We start from the raw sequence: 19,580 nt of genomic DNA, 5'->3' as shown, positions 1-19,580 counted from the left end.
CCACCACATGCCTTACATGTGATCATTTTTTAAGGGCAAAATTTTCAAATCAAAATTTATATAATCCAATCTATAATCCTTCACATTTCACAAGATGAATTTTTTTGCCCCTCACATTTCATAAAATGAATTGTTTCATCCTTCATATTTTACAAAATAAAATTTTTAATCCCTCATTGACCATGTATATAAATAACTTTTTTAAAACTCATGTATATATCTATTTAATTTCATCTGAATAATACGAATAATATGTAATATATCTCTATTTGATTTCACCTGAACGTACTATTCAGGTGAAATTCAATAGATATATATGGGGGTTTAAAAAAATTATTAGTTTTTCACTCATAGTCATTTCCTTTTATTCAAAAATTAAAAATAAAGAAGACATTTAATCCTAAACATTATCAAGTCATTCCTTTTATTCATGTTCATTCTTTTTCTATTTATTGTTCACTTTTATTATGTGTTTCATTATGTTTATCTTAGATTTAACATAGTTTGGTAGGTTTAATTTTCGCTTCTGATGATTAGCAGACATCCACCCAATAAGAGATGTCCGCGTCTTGAGAGCACGTACTAATGTGGAATTAACTAACTCGACGATCACAAGACTTCGACCAACAAGACGTGCCCACGTCTTGTTAACAAAGAGCTCATATTCTAATTTAAAAAATTTCAACGGATGACAAGGCGCAAGACGTACCCGTGCCTTGAGGGCACGTGCTAATGAGAAATTACTCAACCTCAATATCAGAAGACTCTTAACCCACAAGACGTGCCCACATCTTGTTCCACCAAAGGCGGGTAAAAAAACTAACAATTTTTTTTTTCTTTCTCTTTCTTCTTTCCTCTTTCTTTCTCTTTTCTTTTTCTTTCTTTCTTTTCTTATTCTTCTTTCATTCTCCTCCTTTCTCTTCCCCCCTCCCAAACTACAACCTAGTCACCACTGCTACCATCGAGTCACCTGCGTCACCATCGCCATCGCACACACCACTGATTTCGCCTCAGCTTTGCGCACATCTGCCACGCGTTTTACCGCTGCCCTCGAGCCACCTTTGCCGCATCACTGCCGTTGCTCCACCATTGACAACTGCTCCAAGTCACTACCACTCATGCCGATCTTCAACATTTGTAGTTTGCACAGCTGTCCGCCGCTGCTCGAATGCCATTCGCTGGAAATCGAAGCCATTGTTGTCATTGTCGCTGCTGTATTTCCCTTGCTGCCATTGTCATCTTCAACAACCATCACCGTTGGCTTTCCAGTTTCGTTCGCCAACCGCAGACCGTCATCAGTGCATGTTTTGCCTTGATTCCATTCATAATTTGAAGTGCAGGTAGGTATTTGTGACCTCAATCATTATTTTAAATTGCTGATGCTGTCTGGGCCATTAACAACTTGATAACTTTAATTGCTCCATCTAAGTATCCTACTGACCATTGATTTAGGGTGCTTGGTGCTCTGAATCTAGTTACTTTAACTTGGTACAATAGGAGTTTAGCAAATATTGAATCGGTACACACTTTTAGGTACATTATTGGGTATTGGCTATTTTTATGTTGGTGAATCGGGGTTGTGCACTGGTGATTTGCATATTTTTTGGTTGAATCAATGAGACTGTAATTCTAGTGTGCAGTTTGTTGTCTGGGGAAGTTCTATATTTGTTTGGAAAAAAATTGTTGGGATCTAGTTGTTCCTTTATCTTGGGGTGAATTTGATTATTTGTTGAAAAATTTTGCTTTGGGTCAATTATAAATCACACTATTATGGCTAACCGGCTAGCCGGTTTAGTACTTTGTTGGATGCATTTGTCACGCCCCGAGCCCGCACGCGCCCGTCACGTGACATCCGCTGTATTCTTAAGTCCCGCCCAAAAATACAAAACACATTTAACTAGACTAAACTTTAAAAGTACGAAATAATATAACTAAATAAAGTGTGGTACAAATGTCTATAAAATGTAGTCTATGAATATCCAATAAGTCCGTACAATTATTCTCGGATTGAAATAACAGAAAACGAATGTAAATAAACTAACAACTAGAAGTAGCCAGCCTACCTACTTCTATTCATTTAAAACTAATAAAAGTCATCCTCAGTGTGACAGCCCCACCTTCCCCTAAGGCGAACCAAAGGGGTTAGCGGACTGCCTGCCCAACTCTCGCCAGGACTAACGGATCAGTTCATATCGATCTAATACGTTCCGAGACATACAAACACGCGTAAACAACTCAAAATCGCAAAATAAAAATAAATGAAAATTGGAGCCGAAGATGAACAGTATCGGCCACGTCAGAATCCGGCCGGAATCTGGCAGGATTTCCAGCCGGATACTGGCCAGAGAGCAAGGCCGGATTTTTCCAAAATTCCAGGGCAATCCGGCCACTAATCCGGCCAGTTTCTGGCCGAATTCCTGGCCGGATTTGACCCTGTTTTTCCCGCCAAAAATTTTTCGTTCGCCGTTTGAAATCCGAATCGGTCCGAAATCCAACCAAACATCGATCAAACATATACACATTGAAATTCAACATTTACAAGCCAAAATAGCATACAAAAGCTATCCCACAAATATATATACATGTACAATTCAAAGTTTACAACCCAACAAAGGGGTTGGATCAAAATGTGTTTAGGGTTTTGTCCAAAAGGAGCTATTCAAAATACATATGCACATAAGCTCATTTCGGCAATCCATAATCATCTCCTTTCCAAAAGTATTCAATTTCTTGTAAGGAAAACAAAAGAAATAGTGTGAACTTACGCCCAGTGAGCTACTATCACATAAGCAACAAGGTTCACATAAGCATAACCTTTCATTCCAGTTACTTTATTAAGAAGTAAACCAAGTTGGTAAAAGGATACGGACGGCTCTCAAGAGCCCCTTTCCTCGCTTACATTCTTGATCGGATCTCATTGACTCTCCGTCAATGTTTAAGAGTAACCAACCGTAGACTTCTCTTTACTTCCATTCCTTCCACCCAACATACCCTACCGGGCCCGAACTCCAAACAGTAAACTTTGGTAATACTCGAGTATACCGGAATCAAGAGTCTCACTACTACAAGATTCCATATAACAGTCCCCATGGCTCGTCAATTTTCACGACCAAGCCCTCGCCGGCTCGATTCAATTGACTACCAATGGGGTTGAGCTCAGTAGTAACAGTAATGGCCGTTGGATACTCGTCCAAACGACACCAAAATCCAGTTTTTCAGGTACTAATCAAGTACCACAGTAAACAGTGACAGTCATATATAATACCACAGAGGGTGAGGGCGATCAAGTACACCCTCACATTTAATCAGTTTCAATGGCCAAATAAGCCTTCAAGGCATCAAATCCGCATATAATAAAGCCATATTGTAAACAAACAAGTGAGTAGTACACTCACCAAGCAAGCAAGTGCAATTTTATCAACTTTCGCTCAAAGAGCGTCTTGTACCACCGTCACGTCCTAAAACATTCAAATAAGCATAATAAGACTCGATTACAAGTCATAACCAAGTCCACATACCACGAAAATAAGGTTCCACTAGAATGTATAAACACTAGAGTAAACCAGGGAAATCCGGAAATGGAATTAAGCTCTAATAAAAAAAAATAGTTTTTGACATCATTTTGCGGTTTTGGTGCCATTGGCACTACAAGTATCGGATGGAGGTGCAAGACCCACCGTTTCGAAGCTAAGAGATAGGGATACACTGTTACAGAAGGTCACTCAGTCCAGTTCAAAGTGAAACTAGGTCAAAAATGCAGGATACTAAACCAGAACCGCAAAAACAGGTGAACAAACCGCATTCTGGTTAACGAACCGTAATTCAGTCTACCTAAGTCCAAATCAAGTGATTCCAAAGCCATCCAAACACTAAGACATCAGGCTGTATTTCTTCAGAAGACCTCAACGACCAAATCAGTCATATTCCCAATCAAATTAGCCAATTACAGAAGCAATTCTCAAGTTCGGGTAGAAACAGGGCAGCAAGGATATTTCGATCTTTTCACAAGTTACGCTACTCCGATTGGCCTAAAATTTTGTAGGTATCTCTAAAATGTCATTCCTTACAACTTTCATGTTTTAACCCAAGGCTAATTCAGCCTCTAACTATGATTAACAGTGCCGGGTATAGTGAAGGAAAATGAAACCCTAACTTTCCAAATTTCCTTCCAAAACAGAAATTTTCTGCAATTAACCACACTTTCCACCTTCTAGTTTGCTTAAATATCATTTTCAATCATCATACATGGCCACATAGTAATAATCATATGAAAATAGAAAAATCATCAATAATTATAAAACTTCACCAATTCAACTAAAAATCATGAAATAACACCAAAGATCATCACTTCAACTAACATAGGTCACTAATCAAGCATTATTGGAAAGACAAGGGTAGTCCCTTAGTCACTCACCTTATAAGATAAGAAAGGAAGCAATTTAACACCTTAGCCTTCCAAACAATTTCACCAATCACCTCACAATCACGAAGTGGAGGGGTTTTATGGAGCAAACACAAAATTAAACGGTGGAACTTGAAGATTGAGCAAGTTTGGAGCAAAGAAATTGGAGAGCTTTTCTTGTCTTGTTGCTTGAAGAGGGCCGGCCACAAGAAGCAAATTTTGAGTGCTTTTTGGTCAATTTTTGAGTTATTTTAACCAAATGGTAAAAGGGTGAATAGTGTTCAAAAAGGTGAAACCAATGTCCAAGTGACACTTGTCACTTCAATAAATGCATAGCTATCACTTTGTTTCCTCTCACACCAATCCAGTTGGTAACCTCTAATTATCTCTTAGCATCCGATAATTTAACCCCAGTATCCAAAACTTAACCTAACTGGCCGAATTTTTCCAAACTTTTCGCACTAGCGGGTCTCACGTCCAATATATATTCTTAATTTTTTAAAAACTATCCGATACTAGAAAAATCATCTAAAAACTATATTTACTCATAAAAATTATCGGGAAAATTTTTCCTAATAAAGAAAATGCAGCAAACATGCCATTAAAGAGAATAAACCCTAGAAAAAAATGAGAAAATTACGGGTTCTCACACTCAGGGTCTTCTACGTAAACCAATTCATACTTTTCAGAATTTGCAAGGATGGTAAAAGTAGGTTGAGCGACAAATCGTTTAGTAGGTAATATTTACCTCTTTGTTGGACCATGCACTCATAACTTTATAGATTCATATATAGATATAAATCAAATAATTTGCACATCGTTCATGCCCACAACCATGAAAGAAATGTTGTTTATAAAACATTCAGTAGTAACGAGTAGCAAGCAATTTAAAAACATCATATTGATAACTGTACATGAAAAATCATAAAATAGTAAGTCATTTCATATCAATTCACAAGTCTCTTCATTTTAGTTCATAAATCATTCCATATCAGTCATAAGTCTCATATCAAATTAGCTCATAACAAGTACATGTGATGACCGGCAACTGAGTACTCAACCTAGAGATTAAACCTCTTCTAGGTGGGCGACCAATAGATTTCATGACTACCGATTGGTCTCTTTTTATACATTGGTCAATCGACCGGACTTTATACCAGGCTACCATGACCTTGTAAATTGGCCGAACTCTATACTAGGCTATCATGATTTTGTCAATCGGCCGGACTCTATACAGCCTACCATGACAATTAGATAAGACTATAGTCCCTACCGTCTATTCCATGATTGTTTTGAGTTTTACTTGTCAAAAATTCATTCCACATGTCACATACATAGATCTTTGATTTCATAAAAGATTCAACTCGTTTGGTATATAATAACTTATCAAAACATTTCAAATAAGTCACATGGTCCATTTTGTATAGGAAAATATAACTTTCATAAATATCCAAATAAAGCATTTAATCAAACACATTCCGAGTCAACACAACAAAATAGGATGGAAAACAAAAATTTCATGTTGCACCTTTGAAATCTCAGAAGGGTAAGTACCACCTACCTTTGTTTGGCTGCTCAAGTGAAACTACTTTATGTCTTTTAAATTGGTGTCATACCTATCAAATGCATAGATTTTCTAATTAGTTGTTATTTCCTATAAATGCATAAATATACAAACTCTGAGTAAGTCAAAGATTCATGTCTAGACCATTATATGAACCCTAACAGCATTTTCCCTAAATTGGATGATTTCTATTTTTAGAAAGTTTCCTAATTTGGAAAGTTACTATTTTTAGAAAGTTCTCTTTTTTGTAAAGTTTCCTAATTTGAAAGAAAATAATTATTTATTGTCATGTTTATTATCTTGCCTATTATCTTACTATACATATTTATAATTTATAATTATTCATTATTATTATTATCATTCTTGTCGTCGCTACTTTATTTTATTGCCACTTATACATTTGTCAATTAGTTATTATTACCTTTCCCTTCATTTTTACCTTTATGCGTGTGTAGGTGTTATTATTATTTATATATACGTGTGCATATGTATATATATATATATATTGACTTATTATAGTTATTGTCTTAGTTTGTTTCATTCGTATTTATATTTTTATTTTCGTTTATATCCTTAATTTATTTCCTCCATGTCCATATTGTTATTATTCTTACTATCATTGTTTTATTAATTATTATTTACTATTATTGTTATTATTATTATTATTAGTGTTACTGCTAGAATTATTATTATTATGATTTTGAGCGTTTCGTTTAACAATCTAGAACTTATTTTACATTGTCTAATTTAACTTAATAAGGTTAGATTAAAATGTTTTATATTTCCATTTAAGTATCTTAGACGTAATTAATTAAGTATAATTTTTCATGACTAACCCTTCAATTTTAACAATTATTTTAAATTGGGTCCTAAATTTTAATACTCACGATAAACTATAAAAATGGACTAGTTATATTTAAAAATTTATTTATTAAACATTTACTAAATTTTATATTATAGTTTCGTCCAAATTTAATTTGTCACTTTCCTTCCTTGGGTTGGACCCTTCGACCATGGTCACCAGAAAGTCCGGCGACCCTTTGTTTTCATTGGTTGGCGAAAAAGGCTAACCATGACTTTTGCCTATTGTCGCCAGCCAGTGCTGGCGACATCATCTTTCAAATTTTTTTTTTAAAATTTCTTTTCGGTCGGCTAACCTTTGCAATTCCTTTCTCTGCCGCTAGTGATGGCAGCCTCCACTTTTTTTTTTGGCCTGTGGCGTTGTTTTTGCAACGGCTAGCCAAAACAAAGCAGCGGTAGTCGCCGCTGCTCTTCTCTTCTTTTTGTTTTCTTTTCTCTTCAACAGATTTGGGCAATCTATTCATCCAAAGATTAAAATATAACACTCTATTTCTACTAATCCAAGTATGAATCCTCCTAAATCTCTTATAGAAACCTATATATCTACATATATATAACAATAATATCTATCCATAAAATCTCTAGGACAATTAATGTAACTACTAGAAGTTAAAAGAGAAGTTTTGCGTGAACTCGGGACTTACAAGTTTAGGTGTCTAGTCATCTAATCGATTAACGGTGTCGCCTGCTTCTCTTTCTCTACTCTCTAACGACTCTTGCTCTAGGGAGGCAGATGAAAGAAAGGTAAAGATGGTGTTATTTTTCTTTCTAGGGTTTCAATAAAATCCTAAACCCTAGTACCACCCACTAGTAGGTGATTTAGATAAGAGTTTTAGTTTATTAGGAACTCTTATCCCATCCTATAGTTATTTTATTTTTTTTCTTTTACGTATAGTAATTTTACCTTTTTAATTAATTGGGAAAATAAAATAATAAAAATAGGTGCCAAAAAAACGTGAGTTTTACATTCTGTCCCTTTTACAAAAAGTTTCATTCTCGAAACTTACGTACCTTGATAAAAAAGATATGGGTATCTATTCCGCATGCCCTCCTCTAATTCCCACGTTGCTTCTCGTGGTGTATGGTTCGTCCATTGCACATTGACGTAGAGTATGGTCTTTCTCTTTAGAACTTAGTCCTTCCGATCCACGATTCTTAAAGGAACTTCCTCCACTGATAAATTATCCCTCACCTCGATGGATTGATCTTCCAAAATATGGCAAGGGTCTGATACATAACTTTCTCAGTTGGGAGACATGAAAAACATTATGTATCCTTGACAAAGCAGGTAGGAGAGCCAGTCGATACGCTAGAAGTCCAACTCTATCCAATATTTCATAAGGTCCTGCATACCTCGGATTTAACTTGCCACTTCTTCCAAATCTCATCACTCCCTTGGTAGGGGATACTTTCAAATACACATTTTCTCCCGGTTGAAACTCTAAAGGTTTCCTTTTGGAATCTGCCCAACTCTTGTTTCGATCCTGAGCTACTTTTAATCTTTTCCGAATAATTTTAATTTTCTCCAAAGTTCGTTCCACCAAATCAGGGCCAGTGATCAGTTTCTCATCTATTTCATCCCAATATAAGGGGAATCTACACTTGCACCTATATAACGTTTCAAACGGTGCCATACTTATACTGTTATGATAACTATTATTGTACGAGAACTCCATTAGTTTCACCAACCTATTCCAACTATCCGTGAAGTCTAGAGCACAGGCTCGAAGCACGTCTTCCAGAGTCTGTATGGTTCTTTCCGACTATTCATTCGTCTAAGGGTGGAAGGCGGTACTTAATTGCAGATCAGTCCCCATAACTTCTTGATAGGTCGACCAAAATCTAGACGTGAATTTAGGGTCTCGATCAGACACTATACTCACTGGAACACCGTGAAAACATACAATTTTCTCCATGTACATCTCTACCAACCTCTCCATTGTTACTCTATTCGATATTGGTAGAAAGTGGGCAGATTTGGTTAGCCGATCGACTATCACCCAAATGGCATCATTATTCCTGATTGCCCGAGGCAATCCTAAAACGAAATTCATTATCACATGTTCCCACTTCCATTGGGGAATCTCTAGGGGTTGCAATAAGTCGGCAGATCTTTGGTGCTCAACTTTTACTTATTGGCATACCAGACACTTCGCCACATATTCGGCTATTTCTTGTTTCATCCCATTCCACCAATAATTCCTCTTCAAGTCTTGGTATATTTTAGTTCCCCCAGGATGAATCAAAAATCTCGAATTGTGTGCCTCTTTTAGCAATTCCTGTTTCAATCCTTCATCCCTTGGCACACATAATTTACCATCATTCCACAAACTCCCATCATCTTTCAATTTGAACCCATCAAAAGGTTCCACTATAAGTTTTTCCTTAACCGTTGCAAACCCGTCATCAGAATACTGCGTCTCCTTAATCCTATCTATTAAAGTAGGTGCGACCACTAGGGCAGTTAGCATTTGAGCTGTGGAGTCCACCATTTCCACTTCAAAGTTTTTCATCTGATCCTTTGCCATGAATTCTTTTAATACCTTTGACCTCGTACTGAGGGCGTCTGCTACCTTACTTGCCTTGCCCGAATGGTAACTGATTGTCAGATCATAGTCCTTAATTAATTCTAATCACCTCTTTTGCCTCATGTTCAATTTCCTTTGAGTGAACATATACTTGAGACTCTTGTGATCGGTAAAAATCTCACATTGCACATCATATAAGTAATGCCTCCATATTTTCAATGCAAATACCACCGCTGCCAATTCCAAATCATGCGTTGGATAATTCTGCTTGTAAGGTTTCAGTTGGCGGGAAGCATAAGCAATCACTCTCCCATTTTGCATCAAAACGCACCCTAGACCATTTTTAGAGGCATCATTATAAATCACAAATCCTTCAGTCCCAGAGGGTAGGGTAAGTATTGGGGCTGACACTAGTTTTTCTTTTAACTTCTGAAAACTTGTTTCACACTTATCTGTCCATTCAAACTTTGCTCTCTTTTGAGTCAACCTAGTAAGAGGCATAGCAATGGTGGAGAATCCTTCCACAAATTTTCGATAATAGCCGGTCAACCCTAAGAAACTCCTCACTTCGGTTACATTAGTGGGTCGTGGCTAATCGACAATTGCCTCCACCTTCTTTGGGTCAACAGACATCCCTTGACTTGATATCACATGTCCTAAGAATGCCACACTCTTCAAACAAAATTCACATTTACTAAACTTAGCGTATAGTTTCTCTTTTCTTAGTATCTCTAGGATTTCCCTAAGATGGGCAGCATGACTTTCTTCATTTGGGGAATACACTAAAATGTCATCAATAAAGACAACCACAAAAAGGTCTAGTTGCGATTTGAATACCCGATTCATCAAAATCCATAAAGGCTGCTGGAGCATTGGTCAATCCAAAAGACATTATCAAAAATTTATAGTGCCCGTACCTCGTATGAAATGCACTTTTCTGGATGTCATTGACTTTAATCTTCAATTGATGATATCCCGATCTCAAATTTATCTTAGAAAATATTTTAACTCCCTTCAATTGATCAAAAAGATCATCTATCCTTAGAAGGAGGTACTTGTTCTTTATTGTGATCCTATTCAACTCCTTATAATTGATACACAATCTCAAACTACCATATTTCTTCTTTACAAATAGTACTGGTGCACCCCAAGGAGAAACACTAAATCTAATGAATTTCTTATCCAATAATTCCTGTAATTGCTCCTTGAATTCCTTTAACTCTGCAGGCGCCATTCTATAGGGTGCCTTAGATATGGGATTCGCCTTACGTATAATATTTATTTCAAACTCTATTTCCCTATCCGAAGATAGACTGAGAAGGTCTTCCGGAAACACATCAGGAAAGTCCTTCACCACTGGAATCTTTTCTAAAGGCGTCTCCTCTTTCTCCATATCTACAACATAAGCCAAATATACCTCACATCCTTTTCTTATTGCCCTATACGTCTGCATGGCAAATAGAAAAGGTAACTTACGAATTTTCCTATTCCTAACATTTTCTTGGTATGAGAAATCCTTCTCGTCCGATTTTATGAATAATACCCTCTTCTTCTTACAATCGATTTGTGCAAAATATCTAGTTAGTCTATCCATTCCTATGATAACATCAAAATCACTCATATTTATTTGTACTAGATCCACTCGTAATCTCTTATCCTCCAATTCCACACTACAATTTGGATACCTAGTATGAGACACTAGGATTCTATTTTTTGGAGCAGCCACACGGTAGGGATGATCCATCCATTCAGGAAATATGCATAAGTACTTTGCAAATTTTTTTGCAACAAAAGAATGACTAGTTCCACAATCAAATAGCACGTATGCAGGCACAGAATTAATTAGAAGAGTACCTGTGACCACGTCGCCTGACACCTCCGCCTCAACGTCGGTCATGGCACGCATCCTCGCGTTAACCTTTGGCTTCTTATCAGTGAGATTGCCACTCTTATCTCCTTCCACCTTTCTATTTGGAAAATTCATAACCCTATGCTCCTGCTGTCCATATTCAAAACAAGCTCCTGTTCAAATTCGGCATTTCCCTCGATGTATCTTCCCACAAGTTTTGCATGGAGGGAAAGTTGTCTTAAGTCGGCATTTTCCCCGATGCATCTTCCCGCAAGTTTTGCACACAGGGAAGGTATTTCGTCCAGTTATCTTTAGTAGTGACCCACGACTTTTCTTAATTAAGCGGAACCGTCCTCCAGGTTTCAGTGCTCCTGACATTGCAAGTTCATTTTCTTGTTTAGCCATTTTATTTCTACCATCTTCATCTAATCTCTTGCAATCAGCTTCAGCTTTAACTCTGGCGTCCAACACGTCATTAAACGTAGGGGTGTAAGCGGTGTTCACCCTAATTTGAATCCTACTCAACAACCCTCGTATAAACTTATATTTCTTCAACTCAACATTCGCCATTGTCGATGACACAAACCTTTCTAGCACCATGAACTTATTCAAATACTGCACCACAGATATCCCTAATGTTTGTTTCAAATTTTCAAATTGAGTGATGACCATTGTTTGAGTTTATTTACTAAATTGCTGTTCTCATGCTTGAGGACAAGCATGGACTAGGTGTGAGGGGAATTGATATGTTGAAATTTGTTATTAACTTTTATGATTCATTTCCCCTTTACTCTTGTCAAATATTGTTTTAATTGTCGGATTCTACTGATATTTGGTTAACTGTGCTAATTGTAGGGAATTATGTGAGACGTGATAAAAAAATGAGCAATTTTCCAGCATTCCAAGAGTTAATTTGATGGTGACGCATTTGGGACCTATTTCCAAGTTCAAGTCGAACTTAGGGCAGTTTTTGGAGGAAGATTTTGAAAACTTTAATTTTCATTATTAGTTCTAGTATTGAATTAGGGAACCTGGAATATTATCTTTAGTAGTTACCTTTTTTCTATTTAGGAAACATGTTGTCTTATTGGTAGTTGATACCGAATAGCAAAAACAAAAAGCAAAAGCAAAAGACGGACCGTTTGATTAGGAGTTGGCCAACAACAATTTCGCGTGGTGACTCTTTGGGAGCATTAGCATACAGCCGTCACCTGTTTTCCTTTTCCTTCGTCTTTCGTTCATTTTTGAAAAAAAAAAAAACAGAGGCAATTATTATCAATGGAGTCTTGCCCATTTCCCTCGATGATGCGTAGTTAAATTATCTTTCTAGCCCAAGGATAGCTTGAAAACTTTATTCTACAAACTGTGAGATTGAATCAATTACACTGTTTCTTTTATTTGTTGGTATTAGTTTGTTCTTTGGTTTTAATATTTATGATTACTATGTTATTCGAATATCAAAGGGCCGAATATTTGAATTGACTTGATAGTCGATTGGTAATTGAAGCGATTTAATCCGTAATTGTTACATTGCTTTAATTCTGGTAGCAACTGGTATAATTAGGTTTGTGTTAGGGGAATGAATAATGTAACTTAAAGAGACCCTCATAGCTTGTTGATTGATTAGAATTAGGCTTTTCCAATTATTTATGCAATCGAAAAATTAAACTTCTATGGTCGTACTTAGGTTTGTTTTCTGATTAGAAAAATAGTCAACAGTCATAACTTGACTGTCGACAAAATAAGAAAGAGTTGGCTTTTATGCTAGAGCTAATTTATTAATAAATAATTGGATTCATCCTTGCATCTATGATCGGTTTATCTGACAGTTATTCCTCTGATTAAAGTTTTGCTATTATTGATTCAATCTTATTTTATTTGTGTTATTTTTATTTTATTAAATTTAGTTGGTTAATTCCGAATATCTCCAAAACCCCTTTTTTTTTTTATCTTAGCCAGAAAAGAAATTAAAATTTTTCAATCCCTGTGGATTCGACCCTACTTACCGCTATATACAAAAAATTATATTTTTTGTTGAGTATGTATTTATTATTATACAAACTCGACACCTGTCATAAAGGCTACAAATATTGAATAGATTTATATGATGAAATCAAATAGATATATATATATATATATATGTGGGTTTGAAACAAAATTGTTAGATTTAAACCCATATAGATTATATCTATTGAATAGCATGCGTACAACTATAATTAGTCTGTTTAGGTGAAATCAAATAGAGATATATTACATGCTATTCGTACTATTCATGTGAAATCAAATAGATATATACATAAATTAAAAAAAAATTATTCGTCCACATAGTCAATGGCGGATGAAAAAATTCATTTTATGAAATGTGAGGAACGAAACAATTCATTTTGTGAAATGTGAGGGATTATAAATCGAATAATGTAAATTTTGATTTGACAATTTTTTTCTTAAAAATGATCACATGTAAGCCACGTGTTGAATTCTGACTAAAAACTAGTCGGAAACCTAGGTAGGGACCACATTTGATCAATGTAAATTTATAAAGGACGTAAAATTATACTTTTAAAAGTGATGGTTGAAAAAAGTCATTTTACAAAATGTGAAGGACGTTTTGAACGATTTTTTCTTATATTTTATAAGTTTTAGAAATATTCAAATTAAGTTCTTAGTTAAATTCGGTCAATCATACAAAATGTTCCAAAAATATTAGACTTGTAATCAAATATACACCTAATAATTATATATAAAAATGTAAATTTATGACTAAAATATGTCCATTTTCTAAAACTACTTGAAAAACTAAATTAAAACAAATTAATGCAAGTTGGAATCACTTATGTTAAATTAATAAGATGATAGGGATAAAACGTCTTGATTTAGAGATCATTTAGGAAAGTGAGTGATTTTAGTATTTACACTAAGTGGATGGTATTTTCACACACCTATTAATAAATGAAACTATTACAATTTAGGTAACTCAAATTATTTTTTGGAAAAACAAGAAAGAAAAGTTTGAGAACCAAGTCAACCAGTCGAATTGGGTCACTGGTTTAGTCGATTTTTTACTATTTTTACTGATTTTTTACCAAAGCGATTTTGTGCTACAAATCAGCTTGGAGTTTGATTCGGGTCTAACAATACTGACTTTAGTTATTGAGGCTACTTAGTCTGTAATATGCTAAACCATCCCTCAATTGCAATGTAACTTTATTAGCCATTTGCTTGGATCTAAGTTGCATAAATGGATTTCTAGATTGTATTTCCTAAATAAAACTTGTTCTTGTTGCCTGTAATCAGCTTTGAGTAGTAGCTAATTTAGAATGCAAAAAAGTGGGTTCATATTTGAGAAAGAAAGAGACTTTAGTTCTCGAAATATCATGGCTAATTACATACAAATATGCTTATTTCACAACATTAATGTCTCAAATAGTACTAAAACCACAAATATCCCAAGCAAAATGAAATTCTTCATAATGTGAGAAAATAAAAATTTAAATGTTAATTGAAAAAAAACCCTGATTTTCTAATGTGTTTGAACTGAAAGTTACTTCTTCTTACTGTAAGGTAGGATATTCTGAGGAGAATGGCTATTAATTGTAGGATTTTGTTTTAAATTGGATAAGAATAACAAAGTGTTGCAATGGGTTTTAATTTTAGGAGAAATTGACCAATTCTATTTTGCTACCCAAGTTAATGGAAAATTGTTTCTCACCCCTATTTGAGAGAAATTTTTTTTTGTTTTTCTTTGGAGCTGGTTGTAGTTCCTATAATATCCTTGATTTTTTTGGTTGTTTTTAAGCTGGAAATACTTTATTGGTTGCATCACCATACAAGGATCAAACTGGATATAGAATTAAATGATGTTACAAAAGAAGATGAAGGAAAAAACATGAATAGAGGCCATCATCTCCACCTCATTGGAACTAGAAATCACCCCAAGGATGCCTTCGATATCCAGGGGTCATGCAAAGGTTGGTGATGGAGCAGAACAATGATGGGTGACAAGTGAGACTGAAGGTGAGTGATTTGGGAATATGATGGATGCCGAATATCATGTGAAGCAGACAAGGCTAATAAAAATTTTAGCAATGCAGTCCCTGTGTAAACTCGAGAAGATGCTCTGGCAACTGCTTCTTGTTGGTTATAACAAGACTACTGTAAAAATATGTGCTTGTGATTTTAGTAATCGTTGATGCTGCCATCATTTATAAAAGGGTAAAATACAGCTTACCACCTTTGGTTTTGTGATTTTTCACGTAACCTCTCTATGTTTTCAAAAGTTAAATGTAACTTTCTCGTAATTTAGATTAAAGTGTTAAAATGACGAAATTTGTATTCTATAACGGAATCCATTGAAATGTCAAAGGAAAAATCACCAATTTAGTCCTCAAACTATTTCACTAAAGCCGATTTGGTCCCTTAACATTTTATCGTATGCATTAAGTCCTTTAACTAAAATTCTTGTGCCAATTGAAGACATATACGGTGTCGCCACCCAAAACATATATTTCTGTACCCAAACCAATGGCGAGGCGGGGGCTTTTTTGGAAGTAAAAAGTATGATTTTCTACGAGAAGCAAGATACCATTGCAGGATGTTTGATGCAGCCGGAAATGTTTTTTATTTTTTCCAAAGAAGGCCCCACGAAGGGGGGTGGGGGGGGTTGGGAGGGCGATGGTCTTTCAAGAGAATTGAATTGTGGTTGATTAATTTTTTCTGGTTAATCAATAATTACTTTACAGTGGAGAAGGATCCATCAACAGCAGCCATTTTGCTGTGAGAATGCTTTCATCCAAGGCATGCAGAAAAGAATAAGTAATAATAAAAATTGAATTATGACTCTGCAATTAGAGATGAGGTATCTGTCTCTTCTGTCCAGCTGGAACTAGGTTCACTCCAGGACCGTGGTCTTACTCCCAGCTTGAAGAACAAGATCATTTCAAGGGCTTCAAAAACCTTGTATGTATCCAAAAGCTCGTTCCAAACGCCACTTACGATGCAGTAATTGCTGTCATATAAAGGACGGTGATGAGCTCCGTGCTCCGTGCATTGATCTAGATACCAGCACTCCAGCATCTTGCAGTTCCACCACCAGTGGGTGAAGCTTGCTCTTTGTACTGTAAGCCCAGGCATGGAACTGCTGGCTAAACATGATTCAGCCTAAGCAGACACCAACAAAACCATGCAGCACAGGATCATTGAAGATAAGGTCTATAGGGAGAACTGTGAAACTAACAGCTCGAGCTAGAGCATGCAAGTTGTTAGCAAATTGGCGCCTTGTGATGATCCACGGCCGTTTGTGATGGCCTTGAAATGCTTCAATTTGACTACCAAAAACCGGGGTGTTTTCATCGCCATAGTTATCAATGCCCCAGTGGTAGACTCCAGAGCCAAGGTCTGCCAGCACGTAGCCGACTAGCCCTGCTAAAATGGGCTGTAGCCAAATGCCCGAATCAGCTGCACCAGTGACCGACTTGGCTAGAGAAACTAGCACAGTCGTGCATCCACTTGCCACCCAAGCACGGTGATACCATTTTGATTTCAAGATTGGATCTTTGAGCATAGAAGTGGTTGTGACTGGGGAGCTCGGTTTCAGTACTGGTGGTGGATCAGTTGATTGCAGGCTTGGGTCATCAAGTGCAATGGTAGTTGTGGCTGGATTTAGTCCTCAAATTCCGTAGAAAATCTTGCTTCCTGTAGAAAAATCGTATTTTTTACTTCCAAAAAAGCCCCTGCCTCACCGTTGGTTTGGGTACAGAAACATATGTTTTGGGTGGCGACACTGTATAGGTCCTTAATTGGCACAAGAATTTTAGTTAAAGGACTTAATGCATGCGATAAAATGTTAAGGGACCAAATCGGCTTTAGTGAAATAGTTTAAGGACTAAATTGGCGATTTTTCCAATATCAAAAGTATCCCTATATGAAGTTAAAAATTATTTATTAACCATGAGAGATTATGCATATATTTTGAGAACCATAAGAGGGTTATGGAAAAACATTAAATCATAAGGGAGTTATATGATAAATTATAAAACCATAAAGAGGTTATATAATAAAATACAAAACCATATGGGGTTAAAGTGTCATGCATAATATATTTATATATTTTGGTTGTTTCAACCATTTGAATTTTCAAACAAAGATAATTTTAGGGTAAAATACACTAAACCTCCTTGTGGTTTGGGTTATTATCATAAAGCCTCCTCATTATTTGAAAACCCCCAAAGAACCCCCTCATAGTTTAGAGTAATTTGGATAATGAACGGAAATCATCCAATTTGACGGAAAAATATGAAATTCCAATATTAACCTTATTTCAACGTATACTAAAAGTTAGTTCAGGGTTTACATAAGATTTTAAAAAAAATTTCACTTTATTTGAGAATAAAGAAACATCAAGTGGCTCATTTGAAAATTTCAAAACTTATCATCTTCTCCAAATCTCCACTTTTTCCTTCAACAATAGTAGAATAGCCACCGATTACCACTGCATCTAAGCTCCTTCCATGGATAATTGATCTGTGGTTTCTTTCTTAACTATAATGCAAATGTCCGAATGGTGATGAACTAAACAACATTATTGCTACTAATTTTCTTTGAAAACAACCTGTATACCAAAAAAATTCACTAATTTCACTAAAATAAATTCCCTAAATTCGCCATTATCCTACTTAGTACTGCTGCCAGAAAAACTTACGGCTACCCAACTTTCAAAGTTTCCCCAACAAATCGACAACAGTAGGTGAGAACTAGCAAAAGCCCAAGGTGATTTATCTACAATTAAAGAAGGGGGTCTTCTGCACAATCGTAGCCATCAAAATTCATAACAGGGAGCCCCCCAGAAATCTAGATTATCATCAAGGTTCTAACTTTCCAATAACTCTTCCCAGAAACGCAAATTTTGATCGGACGGGCAAAAACAAATCTTCCTCTGCAGCATAAGTCCGCACAGTAATCCTCCACCACCACCCTCATTTTTTCAGTTCCTTGAGTTTTCCGGCCACCTCCGTTCCATTCTTTCAAAACATTGGACGCCGTCGACGAAGACGACGTCGTCGATTCAGCACCATCCGACGACAAGTCCAACAACAAGAAGTCAAAGTCACAAGATTCTCCACCACATGACTGCATGCTCCTACTCGATCATCCTCCTTTTCTTTCTTGATCTCAACACCCATTAGATCACCGAAACTAATTGCCGACGCACCGCTGAATATTTCAAAATCGGAACAAGTGCTGCTGCAAATCGAAGTGGCGATGTTGAGGACTCCGTGAAACCTACCGGAAGGACGCCAGATTTGGACTGCAGTGAACGCCGGAGTTCCAATTGCGTCGGCCAAAGAGGGGAATTTCCGGAGGCAACTACTTAGTAGAAACCGTACAGTGCTTTCTGGTTTGCTGCACCAGTAGGGGGGAGAGAGAGGGAAAAGAAATAGAGAAGGAAAGAAGAAAAAAAGAAAGTAGTTTGGAGCCCCTGGTTGGATAAAGGTTGGTATTGATTTTGCTTCAGTTTTTCTGCCCCAGATGGTTCAAGAGAAAGAAGAAAAAGGAAGAACAAGGAAAAAAAGAGAAGGAAAGAAAAGAAAATGTAAAATTACCACATTAATCTTGATGTATTGTTATCACACTCGCTTATCAAGCATGTGTAAGTCACTTCCCGTCAAATTGGATGATTTTCGTTCGTTGCCCAAATTAATCCAAACCACAAGGGGGTTCTTTGGGGGTTTTTAAATAATGAGGAGGTTTTATGATAATAACCCAAACCACAAGGGGGTTTAGTGTATTTTACCCATAATTTTAACATTTTTATGGGTTCTGTTACAGAGAATCATTTCCGTCATTTTGACGTTTTAGTCTAAATTATGAATGGACTAGATATAACTTTCAAAACTATAAAGTGTTATGTGAAAAATCACTAATCCACATGGCAGTAAAGTGTATTTTACCCTTATAAAAATAATCAAGACCAACTCCTAAACCAAGAATTCAGCAAAACAACAGATGGAAACGCTTGATACAAAAAGTTATTAATAATCAATTCTACACAGCTAGAAAAGATGAACAAAAACTGACTCTATGGTTTTCTTGCTCTGCCCAATTTTCGAACACAATAATAAGAAAGGTGACAAGTGCTCAAGAGTATAACACAAATCCTCCATCAAGTAAGTCTTTAAGTTGAGAATAGTCAATCAATTCTCAAATAATTATTGAATTAACCGCCACAAATATTCTTTTTTTTCAACACCCCATCAAGATATTAACGTTCTTCAGTAACTTATGGTCACCTTCTAGGCTCATTCAAATTTGTAAGCTAATTGGCTATAGGGCTTGGCTTTTACATACATAGTAGGTTGCGAGAACTAGCAGGGTTCGGTG

General features: G+C 36.1%; 1 protein-coding gene and 1 pseudogene across 1 annotated transcript; both read right to left on the bottom strand.

The window, feature by feature from the left end:
- Positions 1 to 1,069: 1,069 nt before the first annotated feature.
- LOC140013457 (uncharacterized) lies at positions 1,070 to 11,774 on the bottom strand. Its single transcript, XM_072062742.1, has 6 exons — positions 11,490 to 11,774; positions 10,899 to 11,354; positions 10,193 to 10,802; positions 9,507 to 9,687; positions 9,145 to 9,425; positions 1,070 to 1,311 (listed from the first exon to the last, which is right to left on the bottom strand). The coding sequence occupies exons 1-6, from the start codon at positions 11,772 to 11,774 to the stop codon at positions 1,070 to 1,072; spliced, it is 2,055 nt and encodes a 684-aa protein (XP_071918843.1).
- Positions 11,775 to 15,881: 4,107 nt separating this feature from the next.
- LOC113705996 (fatty acid desaturase 4, chloroplastic-like) lies at positions 15,882 to 18,335 on the bottom strand (annotated as a pseudogene).
- Positions 18,336 to 19,580: the final 1,245 nt, after the last annotated feature.

The sequence above is a fragment of the Coffea arabica genome, chromosome 8c, assembly GCF_036785885.1.
Source record: "Coffea arabica cultivar ET-39 chromosome 8c, Coffea Arabica ET-39 HiFi, whole genome shotgun sequence".
NCBI classification, from domain to species: Eukaryota; Viridiplantae; Streptophyta; class Magnoliopsida; order Gentianales; family Rubiaceae; genus Coffea; species Coffea arabica.
The sequence above is the reverse complement of the archived record's forward strand: the minus strand, read 5'-3'. Positions and strand labels throughout refer to the sequence as shown.

Excerpts from the sequence above, each read along its gene's own strand:
- LOC140013457 (XM_072062742.1), bottom strand. The coding sequence starts at position 11,774 with ATGGCGAATGTTGAGTTGAAGAAATATAAGTTTATACGAGGGTTGTTG. Across the intron at positions 10,803-10,898 it reads TCGATTGTAAGAAGAAGAGG|ACGTATAGGGCAATAAGAAA; the intron begins GTATTATTCATA and ends TTTGCCATGCAG. Across the intron at positions 9,426-9,506 it reads ACCGATCACAAGAGTCTCAA|TTACCATTCGGGCAAGGCAA; the intron begins GTATATGTTCAC and ends TCTGACAATCAG.